Source organism: Carassius auratus, chromosome 22, assembly GCF_003368295.1.
Source record: "Carassius auratus strain Wakin chromosome 22, ASM336829v1, whole genome shotgun sequence".
NCBI classification, from domain to species: domain Eukaryota; kingdom Metazoa; phylum Chordata; class Actinopteri; order Cypriniformes; family Cyprinidae; genus Carassius; species Carassius auratus.
The window spans coordinates 25,312,361-25,328,128 of record NC_039264.1 but is presented as its reverse complement, the minus strand read 5'-3'; the positions used below and the strand labels follow the sequence as shown (position 1 = coordinate 25,328,128).

At 38.0% G+C, this 15,768-nt stretch overlaps 1 protein-coding gene and 1 long non-coding RNA gene across 2 annotated transcripts; one reads left to right on the top strand and one right to left on the bottom strand.

Moving 5' to 3' along the window:
- On the top strand, positions 1 to 2,873 carry LOC113040155 (transmembrane protein 121-like). The gene has a single exon (XM_026198441.1). The coding sequence runs from the start codon at positions 945 to 947 to the stop codon at positions 1,920 to 1,922; it is 978 nt and encodes a 325-aa protein (XP_026054226.1). The 5' UTR covers positions 1 to 944; the 3' UTR covers positions 1,923 to 2,873.
- Positions 2,874 to 14,971: 12,098 nt separating this feature from the next.
- LOC113040690 (uncharacterized) lies at positions 14,972 to 15,705 on the bottom strand. Its single transcript, XR_003275285.1, has 2 exons — positions 15,614 to 15,705; positions 14,972 to 15,391 (listed from the first exon to the last, which is right to left on the bottom strand). It is a non-coding gene; the product is annotated as an uncharacterized LOC113040690 (long non-coding RNA).
- Between the last annotated feature and the right edge of the window lie 63 nt (positions 15,706 to 15,768).

Genomic DNA, 15,768 nt, shown 5'->3' with positions numbered 1-15,768 from the left:
TGTTTGCTGTGGATGAGTGACGTGCTTTTAATCCTTCACAAAAGAGGTCATTTTTTTTATATAGATAAACTTACTTTGAAATACTTTACCTTTCAAAACCCACATCGATTTTTATGGGAGGGAGAGATCTGAGGATTGGATCGGATTTAAGACTTCGGGGCTTCAAAGACATCTTCCGCTGCAATTTTTCGGAGAAAAACATGCGTACGTAAACCACATGCAGACTTACTATTCAGTGCAATCTGGAATCAGGAACCTCCTAGGAGAAGCAAGTCAGCTGTAGTCTTGTGTGCGGCGGCGCTCTGAGGAATAGTGCTGGGAACGGATTCACTTCTGGCATAAAATGACAAATTTATCACAGCCGATATTTCCTGACCCACTCTTTCAGAGAGCATGTGGCTTATTTCGCCTTCTCCCCTTGCTTTTGAAGCTGTGAGACTCTTTGGAAAATAAGAGCCGGTGGTCGTGCCTACAGACCGGGAGAACTGAAATATTTAATATTTAATACTCTGGCTGTGAACGATGCAATTAACGATGAGTGAAAACCGAAGCAGCTGTGATCAGTATGCATAGGTTGCCTGTGTTCACTCAGAGAACTGTGGGAGTGAGTTAAGGCTAGAGGACTGATGACTGATAGCGGAAAGAGGTTTGCTGTGAGGAACTATCTTGTGCGTTAGCTTGTTTGCTTCTGGCTGAATTTAGAAATAGAAAGTGTGGCTCATTCTTGATCTTTTTCTCTTGCTTCCTCATTATTTCTTCCTCCCATCACGCCTCAGTTCGAGGAACAGGTTGCTGTGCTATAAAGCCGATTTAGATTAACTACTGTTTCCAGGACTGCTGTGTCTTTGGGATGAACAGTTAAGGCAAATCATATGGGGCTACAAAACTCTGTTTGATTGAGCATTCAGCCACCCATCATTTTTATCTCGTCTCTCATAATCAACATGGTTCCACCGCCCCCTTCCAACAAGCCACACGTTTGCCTTTCGTGTGTGCTCATCATGAGTAGCATGGCGCTGCTGGACGCCTACCTTGTGGAGCAGAATCAAGGTCCACGGAAGGTGGGCGTCTGCATTATGGTGATGGTAGGGGACGTGTGTTTCCTCATCGTGCTGCGGTACATCGCGGTATGGGTCGGCGCCGAAGTACGAACTGCTAAACGAGGCTACGCCATGATCCTCTGGTTCTTCTACGTCTTTGTGCTGGAGATCAAGGTATACTTTGTCTACCAGAACTACAAGGCAGAAGGCGAGAGAGCGGACGCTCTTACCTGCAAGGCTTTGACGGTGCTGCTTTCCATTTTTCTGCCGGGACTTTACGTCACGTTGGCAGCCATCGACCACATGGAATACGTTCGTCCGCTCAAGAAGAGGGAGGAGTTGAGGAGTCGGCTGTTCTGGGTCGTGGTGGATCTCCTCGACATCTTGGACATTCAGGCCAGCCTATGGGAGCCTCAGAGAAAAGGGCTCCCTCTATGGGTGGAGGGCCTTACTTTTTTCTACTGCTACATACTACTTCTAATACTGCCGTGTGTGTCGCTAAGTGAAATTAGCATGCAAGGTGTGAACATTGTGCCGCACAAGATGTTGTTGTATCCCATTCTCAGTTTGGTCGCTATCAATTTTATTACGATCTTTATCCGGGGAGGGAATATGGTGTTTTATAGGGACATCCGAGTGTCTGGAATACTAATGGGTAAGAACGTCCTCGCCATTGTCCTGAAAACGTGCAGCTTCGTGCAGTACCGGAGAAACATGCAGGAGGCGTCAACACCCGCTCTCGCTCCAGAACTACAGAGGGACGCAGTGCCACAAAGTTCTCGAGGGGCAGTGCCAGTCGTAATGCCCATGCCCATCACCATGCCAACTCCGCAGGTAGTCATACAAGATCTCACCCACACTTCCAGAAGAGTCCGAACTTGAGGAGACATGACAAAAGGGGGAATGAGGAGAGTTTGCACGGAGGATACATGGACAATGCACAACATGAATTGCTTTGAGATTTTTTGTCCTAATGTAAATGTGGGTGTACACTGTATGATTTATTACTTTAAGAATGTTTTATAATCAGATTGTATGATGAGGTTAATGATTGGATACATACCAGAATGTTCTGTACATAGGGCAGACCTTTAGCTGCATTGACCGGGCATTTTACAACACCACTTAATCATTTTCTTCAGTATTTATCTTTTATTGCCCTGTAGAAATATCTAAACATCCTCAAAACAAAATACATTTCGGCTACTTAAAATTGATTTATATATTTTGAATATTAATCTTTTCACACTGTTAAACTACTTTAAGAGTTTAATGGCAAATAAATGTAATCAAAGTGGCAAAATTCACAGAGTGTGCACCTACTTTTAGTGAAAAAAAAAAAAAAAGATTACAATCGTTGATGATTTGTTTGTCAAATGAAGACACAAGGCAGCTGTGGATCTGGAGTCCATTCATTTCCAGAAAAAAGTATTTAATCCTGAAATGTAGTAGTTTATGAAGTTTATTAATTAACAAGTGGAATGCCAAGCAAATCGCACTTGAAAGAACTCTCAGTGACCCGATGATTGTACAATCACAGACAGCTGCGAATATATCATCTATTTTCATTTTTCCTGGTGGGTGTTAAAAATGTGGTACATAATGTTTTTTTGCAGTAAAATCATCTAATTTTTACAGTCATTTAATAACTACGTATGGTGAAAAGTTGCGTTTTGAAACAACTCGTACTATAATTCATTTCTGTTATCTTATTACAATGTGAATGATTTATATTTGATGGGTTTATGCTTCATATATTCTTTGTTTTGATGTTTTATGAAAACCAAATGAATGATATTTTGCTATTAAAACAATGTTTTTGTTGATATCTAACATTGTTTTTCTCTTTTTTATTGATGCTATGCCACCTAGCAATGCAGCTAGCGACCACCATCACTCCTTGTTCTTTTTGAGCAACAGTCTGCTAAATGCACAAACATCCACAAAGTGGGGCGCAAATCCTATCATGTTATTCAGTATGATTACTCTGTTCTTAAGCCTCTGAACTCTTCTTATCTTGTCAGTTCAACATGATGATAAAAGGCAGCTTGTCTTTTTCTTCTACAAATCTAGAACTGGAGGCGCCTCAATTAAATAAATTTCTCATAATCGAATACAAACTTAGCAAAGTTTCGTCTTTCACGCTTAAATTATTAGCTGTTGTAAACTCAATCAAAATCTCTGAGGGCTTTCTATTTAAATACAAAAATCTAAGCTCAGCCATACGTAGTATTTCAATAACAATAAGTTAAAAGATGTGCGCCTTGGGTGAATTAAAATAATTGTTTCATGACAACGTTTACCCAGAGCTACAATTTTAGCATGTTGCTATAGCTACTGTTAGATGTCAAATATAGCACAAAGAAAAAAAGAAAAAAAAGTAAATACACCTGACAGTTTCTTATTGCCTCAGTGACACCATATCTGCTTCTGTGCCAGATAGAAACACAAATATATAAATCGCGTATTTTTTACCTGTCAAGACCAAAGTAAATAGTTTCTAGTTCATCAAAGCAGTATTTTTCAGTCACTGATTTATGAGTGTTTATTTAATTTGCCATTTAATTTGTAAGGTGCTCTGTATATAGATACAGAAATCCTCACACTTGATGAAAACACATTTGATGTAGCTACTCGAAAAAAATGACATCTTTCACTTCCCCTAGTTCACTTGAGTGAATGGGACTCGGCCTTTTTAAGCTGCAAAAATCACAAAAAAGCACCATAAAAGTAGGTCAAACTGTGCACTATATTTCAAGTCTTCTGAAGTCATATAGCTTTGTGTTATGAAATCTGTTTTGAATCGCACACAACACAGTCTGTTTTTATTTTCGGCATACTGCACATTTCCAGCTTAAATTACTTGTTTACTAAAATGGTATGCCAGAGTAAAATAAACTATAATAATAGAATTAGATTTTTTTATTGCATTTTTTATTAAAACACAATGACTAAAATGAAAAAAACTTCCACTGTTTAAGACAGTAGTTTTATATTTTCACTGCTTTGGAATTATATGCTTATGGTTCTTTCTGGATTCTCAGCGGACCTGAGATATTGAGCTTCAAAGATTTTGCATTCCATTTAGCAAACGTGATATGCAGAAGAAGTCTCTTTCATGCATAAAAATGACAGAGACCATACAGTAAATGTATTCTAAATGTGGAATATCAAAATCCCCTCAAATCTGTAAAAGGGAAATTTTGGAACTCTCAAATGCAGATAGAACCTTCTAATTCTAAAAAGCCATTTTCCACTTGAAATTGTAAGGTTCTATCTTGCAAAACATTATATAAAAATAAAAAGTATACTATTAATTTGTTTTAAAACATAAAATTAGTATTGTAACAATGTGTCGATATGATAAAAACTGAATGCTTTTTATGAAATCCATTTCATAATTTAGGATGAATAATTTGTATTCTTTTTTTTAAAACGAGTAAAGCATAAAAGGCAATGCTAAATATTTTGTTCAGTGCAGATGTTTAATTTCATGCAGGAATATGGTGGGTAATTAAACACATCATTGCAGGAACAGTTTAAGCAGGTACTGTAATGCATCTAAAACAGGACGTTGCAATCTGTCTCTCTAGAGATCAGTCTGGACCGAGATAACATGTTTTGCATTTATGACCTCGTCAATTAAATTGTTGACCATTTGACCATAAAACTTGAGACATTTTACGACTTTAAACTGCAAGAAAACACAATGATTTAGCAAAGTTGTTTCACAAAGTTTAACCCTTACATTCATGAACGTTGCACCAATCATTACATATCGGGTCTATGTTATATTGACCCGGACCTGTAACACGGATGGATCTCTTACCACTTCAATAGTGTAAAACTCTGCTGATATATTAATAACAATTACAAAGGAATAAAATAAAGCATATTCCGTTACCTTTTGGAACCTGGTAGGGTTCAATTTGAGCAGATGATTTGATTTTACCATCACTGTCACCGTCAGAGCGCACTTAGCATCTGACTCATATTTGCGATCTCAACCATATTCTTCAGAAACAACATTTTGATCGCGATTCAACACATCCACCATTGGATGACTGTGACACATACATTTCATTACAAACAGTTATTGCCCTGCAGTAAAGCCATTCAATTCGATTCAATTTTTGATTGATTGCCAATGATATTTTGTTTTATGCCTGTGGTAATTATGAGTGAAAAATCTCGTCGTCTTCATCGTCTATGAAACAGAGTCATCAGATATTTTATTAGTGTTGTGAAAAAATTATTTTCTTTAAGAGATAATAAACATTGAAAAATGTTTCACTGATTACATATTATTAAAATATTTTATATTTGAAATATTTAACATTCAATCTTTCGCGCTGTCATAGAGAAGTCCAGCGACATGACAAAGAAAGTTGATCCTGATTGGTCCGCTCGTGTGCATTCGAAGTGCTGATTGGCTGACCGAAAGAACCTTATAGAACCAAGTTAGAACCAAGGGGCAAGGAACTCGACCGGAAGTTGAAGTCGGGTGGGGTCTGCCATCTTTTAGCAGAACTTCATTTGCGTTAGCATTCCCATTGACTCCCATTCATTTTGGCGTCACTTTGACAGCGAATAACTTTACATCTGAGGCGTTTAAAGACTCTGTTTGTCCATTATTTATTTCTACAGATACACGACAATGTATAAAGGGCTCCATTACATAAAAAATAGGCTAACGATTGCGTCATAACCACTCGGCTCTCTGTCGCATTACCGTACAGACAGGAGGAGAAGCTCGCAGGCAATTAACTTAATATGGCGTACTGGCGTTACATTTTAAAATACTATACAAAATAATTAATCAAAATACTTACTCCTGCTTACTCACGACAAAGAACTCCCCGCTCAAGCTCACCGTCTCTGCAAGATTAACGATGGCAGTTTGCACGCACAGCTACTAGAACATTTACATCTGTCAGACAGGTTGCTGACGTCGTCAAGCTTCGTTTGAGTCTGCGCGTCAGAAACGGAAGTGCTAAAAAACGCTAAAACTGGGCTTCATTTGTCTCAATTGAGTTCCAATGGGGTCACTGTGTCCATTTCTTTTACTGTCTATGGTTAGAACAAAGACTATAGAATACCCAAGACTTGTCACTCGTATAGTTTTGAATGAGGAAAATGCAATGCTCAATATGGCCGCTCAATCGCAGGAAGCCCCGCCTTCTGCATGAAAGAGCCAATCGCTAATCGGTAAAGTCAGCGCATCACTGAAGCTGCCGTTAGAAGTACCAGTTGTTATAGAAACAGTAAACGCTCAGAGACGTGCTCTTAAGACTGCGCACTAGCTGATCTATCCAGAGAAATAAGCTTTTTATAACACTATTTGAGAAAAAGTAACAACTTTTATGACACAGTTGTTATCAGATTTCTTTGGTGATTTCAAATATGAAATTGAATCATAAGCTTAGTGAAAAGTTTTGGAGAATTTGATGTTTCCCCATTCAAAGTGATTGGAGCTGCACTTGGATGAGGCCCGAGAGGGGTTTCAAAGATGGTCGCAGTGACGTGACTTATCTTAAAGAGACTTTGGTTAGAGTTCGACTTTGTAGATAGAACCTTTTTGTCTCTAGAGGGTGCAAAGGACACTTTGACAATCACTGGGTCAAAGTTTCTTTGATATCAATATTTGTTAAAAAAACGTCAAATCTTTAAAGTTTAAGCGTAGTTGAAGATTATTATTTATATCCATATTATTTGACTCCAAGGGCCAAATTGTGCACTTCAGTATATAAAGACTGCATGATTAACAAGCTGATTAATAATTAACTGGATAAGATTATTATAAAAAAATACATTTTACATATTTACATTTTCTGTTGATTTAGCTTATTTTAATCCTTGTTTTGTGTGATCTTTAATAATTTGTTATTCAAGTTATCTTGAGGTCCCATTTGAAAGTTGTCTGAGGCTGAGAACCACGGAGCCAAAGCAACAGAAACACTTCACCAGTTAGGTCTAAATCTTAAGTGTTACAAATAGCAGACTGGCCAAATTGTTTTATTACCAATTGATGGCTGACCACTGAAAAACCTTTTAAGCAACGACTTGGTGAAGCTGCTTGAGAATACAGACCTCACGCCTCGACGATAATAGCCCAATTACAGAAGCAAAATTGTGTGAGTTGTTATTTTGGACAGAGGGTGGTATTAAACTTGCTGCTATTTGCCAAGAAAATGGAGGCCACTGCTGCACCAAGGGATTATATGTCAGTCAGTCCTAATGTGGGTAAAAATGAAAAAGAAAAAAAAAAGGACTGTAAAGACATGGGGCAACTGCCAGCAGTGCTCTAGCGCAGCTAACTACTAACCCGCAGCTGATAAATGCATCCGGAGGGAGCCATGAAAGTCAAATCAGAAATGGAGGACAGCGTTAAAAAAATAGAAGAAATATTCTCTTAGGGCATTCTGGATATGCATATCTATGCATATTAGTGTGATTCTGTGTGGATATAAGAAGTCTCAAGGCAGTTGAGTTCAGGATTTGAGAAAAGTTATCAGTATGCAGATACCTAGTAGGAGTGTGCGATGTTGACCAAAAAATTATATCTCAGTGCTTTTGGGGATTTTTTTTCAACAGCAATAATTAAGAGATATTTTGATTAGTGGGTTTTTATGCTGGCACCTTGGCTGGTTTAGGCCTGTCATGGATAAAAAATATACCTCTAAAACTGCCAGCAGCTGGTGGCAAGTCCCCTATTGAGTGAATGATGAGTGAATAATTGAATAACTCATTCAAATCAGTATAACCTATTTTTTTAAAAACAGTCCAAATTGCTGTCTCTATGAACGGATTATTGAACAGTTGACTCAACAATTGACAGATTAATTCAGGAATGAAAACAACTCTGTGCTGCTCTGAGACATGCAAATGATCTGCTCCACCTTTGTTTGGAACACATTTTCAGGGCAAAACAGAAGAAAAACAGACCGTATTATGTCTAAAATTTAACTCACTTTATATTAACTTGTTTTTCTTTTTTTTATGTTGTATAAAATTTAGATCACATTCGTTCAAACGCACACTAATACTAAGAAAAATGGCACTCTTGTGTGATATTACTGAACTAGGCATATATCCTACAAATATAAAAAAACAAAAGCCCAAAATACGGGGACATTTTTTCTGCTTTCATAATATGAATTTAGGTACATTTTAACTAAATTCTAAGAAAATTAATCAGTGAATGCTTTTGGACTGTCAAGACATGATTGTTTACACACTTATTTATACTCATTGATCATGTCAGCTTGTATTTCATTCAAACAACAATGACGATATTTTTGTTAATTATAAATATTGCATAATCCTAGCCAACTAGGTAGATATTTTTAACAAATTATCTGAAATTGCTTTACTTTCAATGTCATCACCAAGCCCTCATATTTTTAGCCACTTGCCTTATACCACTTGATTAATTCCCGATTGATAGCATCTTTTTGAAACTCGTTTGTGCACGCGGCTAATGAGAATCCACTCATAATCCGCGATGAAAACATAGAAAAGCTTTAACACATTTCCCCCACTGTGATTCAGAGCCACTGGCACCTGTTGACAGAACCAGTGGGTGGCAATTAAGCTGCATTTGGAAAGAGCATGGCATTTCAACACACTGTGGCTGCAGTCATATACTGGAACAGCTTCAGCGGCTTTTAATTGGACACATCATTATCTGTCGACACCGCATTTGGTTTCTTGAATTATACAATTGTGTAGTTTTGTTCCCGCCATTGAACCTACAGGAGGTCTCAGTCCTCATGTTTCCACTTCAATTAGTCTAACAATGCAGTCAGCTGGCTTCTGTGCCACCCCAGTGCCTAGACCGCCACAAAAGACCAAAACAAAAATGCGTCATCCAGACGCTCGGTTTGTTTACTCAAGGATGCTGTCAATCTGTTACTCTGCTTAATTAACCATGACAATTTGGTAATTCAGTTCCTAACCATTTTCCTCTCTTAAAGTTTCTTATTAGCTCTTCTTAGCTGAGATTGTTTACTTCCCCAGGAATAATGTGGTTAGATCAATGCACCTTGAGTGGGTGAAAAGTAGGCTATAATATAAAAAAATTCAATAGGCCTATTTCAAAGTAAATTTTGAACAATTCTATCTATTTTCATATTCAATAAGTAACCTAGAATGTGTATATTTGCAAGTCTCAAGACACGGAAGAGAAGACAATGCTGAATAAAGTCTCAGTTTTTGCTTTTTTTGGACCAAAATGTATTTTCGATGCTTCGAAAAATTCTCTGATGTCACATGGACTACTTTGATGATGTTTTTCTTACCTTTCTGGACATGGACTGTATACCGTGCACACAGCTTCAATGGAGGGACTGAGACCTCTCGGACTAAATGTAAAATATCTTAAACTGTGTTCAGAAGATGAACGGAGGTCTTACGGGTTTGGAACGACATAAAGGGTAAGTTATTCATGACATAGTTTTAATATTTGGCTGAACTAACCCTTTAAGGTTTTTTGTTTACTCTTCAGCTTTAGTGCATTACCAGTGCGAGAGCATGCAGAGAAAAGTATTCTGATTGGCTGAGAAGTTTTCTGCGGTGTCCTGTGATTGGTTGGCACCGCATCACGTCGCATTTTTCGTGTTTACTGTACAGTATATGACAAATTTCTTTCTACTGCAGTTTTATTGCAACGCCGCTTGTTATGAAACAGTTTACATTGAATTTCCATTCTCTTTTTTGTTTTATTTACAATTATACAATGTGCCAAATTCAAAACATGTTACACAGGCCACCAGTTTTAATTCCATTTCTATCCCCAAATCTATCCCTGAAATAATATGTATATCTAGTAAAAACATCTCTTGCATATACACATCAGGAAGTGATTAAACCAGCAGATTATTTATAACAAATTTCATAATATAGATGCTATCATAAACTTTGAGTTGATTAACCAATGATTTTTCTTGTAGAAGTTAAAAGTAAGAGAGACATCACCATTGCAACACTGAGATGCAGTTGTCATTGTTGCCTCGCACCTGAGGGAGTTCCTATGGCAACATGAGCCTCAGGTGATACCGTTGCTGTTCTGATGCTCAAAAAGAAATGCGAAAAGACTTCAAGAAGAGTCAACAATGAATCATGCTCTCTCCGAGTACATTGTTCCTTCAAGGCTGCTTCTGTACCTCTATGAACATGGCAGATGGTGTGATAATGAACCAGTTTTTGTCTGGTTTACTGCCACCGTGCAGGTTGTAAAGCAATGTCAACATTAAGCTACATTTTTTTCTGGGTGGCACATATGGCTGACTTCAATTAAGATGGATTGCAGGTTAATTTAAGGATTTCATAATACCACCCGCCTTTGTTTTTCCATCATTTTTGGCTACAATCACAGTTGTCAGTGATTGCATTGTTTCCTGGGCTGAAAGGCAATGTATTGCACCATTATCAGTTATTATTTAATTAAAGCGTAATGAAGACACTTGAAGGCATATGATCAGTTAATCAGTCTTTGGCTTTGTTCGCTCATTTTTAAAATTCATTTGGAATATAATTAAGCGTCTTAAGATTCCACACGCATTCATCCCATTGTTAACAACTCCATATGGGGCTTGTTTTATGCGGGGTATGAAATGAATATATCAGTGTCAAGACTTAAAGCGGTCTGCCTTTGAATGTTAAACACACACACACACACACAAAAAAGAGTCACACTTTTGACAGTGTATATTCAAACCCAAAGAAATAATTACTTTCCACTAGGTATAGAAGTCTAGATAAAAATTCAACAAGAATGATAGGTTCAGTTAAAACTGATTTGTTCAGTCCAGTGAGTGAAAGATGAATAAGGCACTCCATTTGTGCTTAAGATGTTGTGAGAAAGCCATAGACGCTGTGAAAAAAAGAAGAAAAAAATATATATATTTTTTGTCACAGACTTGTTTACATTGTCAGAAGTACTTCTCTTGAGGAGTCTTTCAAACTCCTTTGTCTTTCTGCATAAGATGTTTTGTACACATATCTGTCATATTAAACCCTGACAAGTCGCTGCCTGATATGAAAAAAAGGATGAGGCACTGTGGGACAGCTTAGTTTGTTTTATGTAACCAAGCACCATTATATGCTCATGAGTTTAGAAGCTCCACGCAGAATCTGTAAGATGTTTATTTAAAAGACAGACAGACAGACAGACAGATAGATAGATAGATAGATAGATAGACAGTCACTTTGAATAGTAAGAGAGCAGACAGAAAAAGAATGAATCATGGATCTATGTCAAACATAATTACATATCCCAATATTACACAAAAGTACTATCAAAAATCAAGACCATTCGAGAAGCTGTACAAAATACCTTTGAAACCTCTCATCAAAAACCCTGGCAATCTACAGTACAAACCACGTAAAAAAAAACAACCAGAAGTACCTTAATAACCACCTAAAAACATAAAGTACCCTAGCAGCCCTGAAGATCCATAAGAACCCGTACAAATACCCTTGCAACCCCATTGCAACCATGCACTACGGTCTAAGATTTGGTGAGGTTTTCCTGGGCAAGCATTTTTTAAAAAGCTAGTTTTAGCTAGTCTGTTTTATGCCGCTAGTGACGCAGAAAATACACAGACCTTTAAATAAATTAGTTGTTCTTTGGCCCTTTTGGAAATCTATACTTAAAGGAGGAAGTCGGTTTCATGAATCAACAAGAGGTCTTTATGAATAAGGAAAGATTTGTTATATTTATATTTGTGTCTTTTCTGTGCCCAAAATTGATTGCAAAGTCTAAATATTACATTTCTTTGTCTTGTGTTTCACACTCTAAGCTTTGCTATGCAAATACAGACCTTTGCAGGTCCACTGCCAATGGCATTGGGCTGATTACACCAAATGCGATTTAACCTTCAAGTGTTTTAGCCTGAAATAACCATTTTATATTCAAGCAATATGGCTTGGCTTGGAACAGTGTTAAAAGTCTGCCTGCGTTTGCGATGTCCTTTTGTCACACATCCAAACTCAAATCCCCGATTACCAATGCAGTTAACTCTAACCTGACACAACATCAATCGCATCCACACCATGTTGCATCCCTAAACGAGTCCTTGATTCCCCTCCACCACCTCATTTGTAAAATTCAAATATCCATAGTCATAAACAAATCTTTAGCCTTGGAAAGCAGACATGTGAGACTTAGGCAGCATCTCGAATATCTACTTTCCCTCCGATGGTCATCAGATGGATAATCTGAGGGGCGAGAGAAACTGCGGTGTGCGGTAATTCAATCCAGGCGGCAGTTTGCTTCTCAGCACTCCGTCGGCTAATATCATTATGGACAGGACTGTCGTAATGTGTCAGGGGACGAGGCAGAGGTGTCGCGGAGTCAGCGTCTGTAAGGCACACAGCTCCCTCCTCATTTAGCAGGAGATTTCCCAGAAGGCCACCCCTGAAATGGATTGTTGGTTCTTGGCAAGGCAACCACTTTATCTTAGAAATCTTTCAGGGAAGAACTAAAAAAATGAGAAGACATTCTCTTTTGATTGTTAAGGTGTTAAAATGATCGTCTGCTTGATGAAGAAGTTTGAAGTCAGAGTGATCCTACTTGTGTGTTGAGTGTGCAAAAATGCCACTTTAAAGTCATGATTACCAGTGGGAAACTTTGGCCTTTATGAGTTTAATCACTAAACACTTTGTGGTGGAAAGAAATTGGTATTGATCATAAGAAGTTGTAATGCAAATTTAGACTGGACAACTTCGTTTGTAGGCCTAAATGTTTTGTGCTAATGTGTCATTGGTGAAAAAAGCGGGAAAAAAAATGCTTTGTCTGAAAATGCTTTATGACCTTTCTACATTTCCAATGGTTTTTACTGTTAACTGGAGTTTTTTTTTTTTACTGTCAATACTTGTGTTGCGTACATAGCATCTGCAATTAAAAACTGGTAAATTCGAGTTTCATAATTATGACTTTGTGGTCGTGTTCATGTACATTTAACTGAAATACTTAAATGTACCAATCAATACACAGGCAAAACATAATTTATACATCTTTAGGCTGACCCATACGAAACATGTTCTGGCAGAGATTTGTAAATTGCCGAAATTATTTTAGCTTTGGTTTTTTTAATGGCATGCTCTCTGTAGTTCTTGTACATTATATTTACATGCATTTCTTTTTCTTTGACTGTTCTCTACAGATGCCTTCTTTCCTCACACCACGATTGGTCGATTGTGTATAATGCCAGCATGCTATTAGTCCAACTATTTTCAGAAATTACCAACAACAGATCAAAGCCTTTTAAAGCAATTAGAAATCCTGGCCAGGACATGTCTGGAGGAAAAGTAGATGTATGGTCAACCTACACACATTGAATGCATGTTAAGCACTTCATTTAATTCATTATGGTTTTGCAAAGTAGGATACATTTACATGTTGGTCTGGGACAATATTACTATCACATTATTAGAGATTAGGATTGGGTGCATGTACACCAATCTTATCAATCCATATTTCAAGGTCGAGGACTGAGATAGGTTTAAGGCTGTTTCTTTGATAGGAATGTTATTCCTGGAATAACAAAAGTTGATTAAAAGTTGAAAGGAGCATGTCCTTGGCTTGTACTAACACGTTCTTTGTTTTGGATGCCCTTTGGTGAGGTTTGAGTCTGGGTCGGTTTCATTACCCCAATCCCACTCCACTCATTCCACTGTTGTATCTATAAATATGAAGACATCAACGAAGTGACACATTGGTAATAAAATGCAAATCTGTCCTCTGTGCCTATTGCAAAGAGTCTCGGGTTGCCTTGGGTTACTTTCCTGTGCATGAAGCAGTAGCAATATCCTAATTCCCCGGATTAATAAATGATGGTTCCCAGTTTAGCTTTCTCAGATCTCTGCTCGTGTTCCAGCTATCACTCCTTTGGGTGGCCCAATGGCCATTGAGCATATGACAAATGCTACAATCTTCTGTTTAGCCAAAGAATCGGATTCTTTCTCATTAATACCGGAAATACGACTGCATCTTTAACACGACAGATTTAGGATGAAAGGGAAAGGATTGTGTACTTAAGATTCCAGAGACAAGATTTCTAAAAGCCTCCGGTGACCCAAAGAAAGGGAATTAACTGCGGAGGAATGATTCCAACATATAACCAAAGGTTACGGAAGGCCTCTAATCCACCGTTCTGTATTCAAGTGAGGATGGTTTCATACACAAAGTCTAGCTGGAGTGGTCCTGCTTTGAAAATCGAGCCCTTCTTGAAATTTGTAGACTGCATTAAAATCCACCCCCTTAAGGGACGTGATGGACTCTAGATGCACATGGTCCAGCAGGTTAGGAAGATATATAGCCATGATAGTCCCATCCATTACTCAAGGATGCAAATGACATGATTAAGTGAGGACTTTACCCTTGTGCGGCTTGAACCAAGGGGTGTTTGCTCCAGGATTTGCAAGGTTTTAGGAAACCCTTGCTACAAAGTGGGTTAATCCAGAGGAACACTGAAGAAGCTGAAAACTTAAGTTTTTGTGAAAAATTTTGATTGTTCGAGCAGGGTGCTTGCTGCTCGTGTCTTAATAATCACAGCAATTTCAAGAAACGCCCATTCGAAACCCTGTGGATTTACCACAAACAACCTTGGCCTAAACAGGCTGTGTTTAAATGGGTCATGATCTAGACGAAAGAGAAATATTTTGGATTTTGAGAGGCCAGATACAAATGCAAGCCGACTCATCCCGTTGACGGATGTCTGTATAAACGGGTTTACGCCTAGTGCCCTCAAGTCAAAAAATTGGATTAACGTCATATGGTGGCAGTTCAGATAGTTGATTTCTGCATATTAACTTCTGCTGGTTTGGAACTGAGGTTTGCTGAGGCAAAAAATTAGGTTTAAGCAGAGATTCTTTATTTGAAGAATCAGCAGCTCCATCTAGTGGTAAAATAATAGAGGCGTCAGAGAATACATTTAAGATTTATTTTGAGAAAATGCTCAAAACATAATTAAACAACAAAAGAAAATGGATATTTGAGATAAGCATCTTTAAATGTCGAACCTGTTAAGAAAACACGTCTTAATCCATGACTCTGCAAATGTAGGTGAAATGTACATCCCAAGTCTGCTTTTAACATCATAGTCCAGCAGGATTTACTTTTTTAACAGACGTTCTTCAGCATTTTGTCACACTCAGACAAATAAACAACTCAAGGTGCCACAGATGAGCCAGGATTGGTCCATATTTGGCGTCTCTTGTGCTGACTGGGCAACTTTTTGCGATCTTTGGTGGCGTTACGCTTCCTCTTCTTACTCAAGAAGTTCTCCAGTTTCCCGCTCTTTTCAGCTCGCTGTACTTCTCAGCCAATTCCAGCTTCTTCCTGTCAGCTGTAGAAGGGTTTTAAAGATGTTATATACTATATATGATCATACAACCATATATTTATTTTCTTTCTAAATAGCACATAGCTATGAACACTGGTGCTCAATAAACGACTAGTATGACATTCACCAACAAATGTTCTTCAAAAGAACTTCTAAATGTGGCTTTAGATTATATGTTCACATGTCAAAAGTCATGAAACAGGATAAGAACAAAGACGGATTTACATTTCTTTAGGTAGAACGGTTTGTGTCCCTGGCCAACCAACTCTCTCTGTTTCCGCTTGAACTGAAGTTCCTTTTCTTTTCCAGCTCTTGCCTTTGTCGGGCCCTCTGCTGGTTTTCCTGTTGTACACACATACAGGGATTAGACATAAAGCACA

Coding starts and splice junctions, on each gene's coding strand:
- LOC113040155 (XM_026198441.1), top strand. CDS start 945: ATGGTTCCACCGCCCCCTTCCAACAAGCCACACGTTTGCCTTTCGTGT.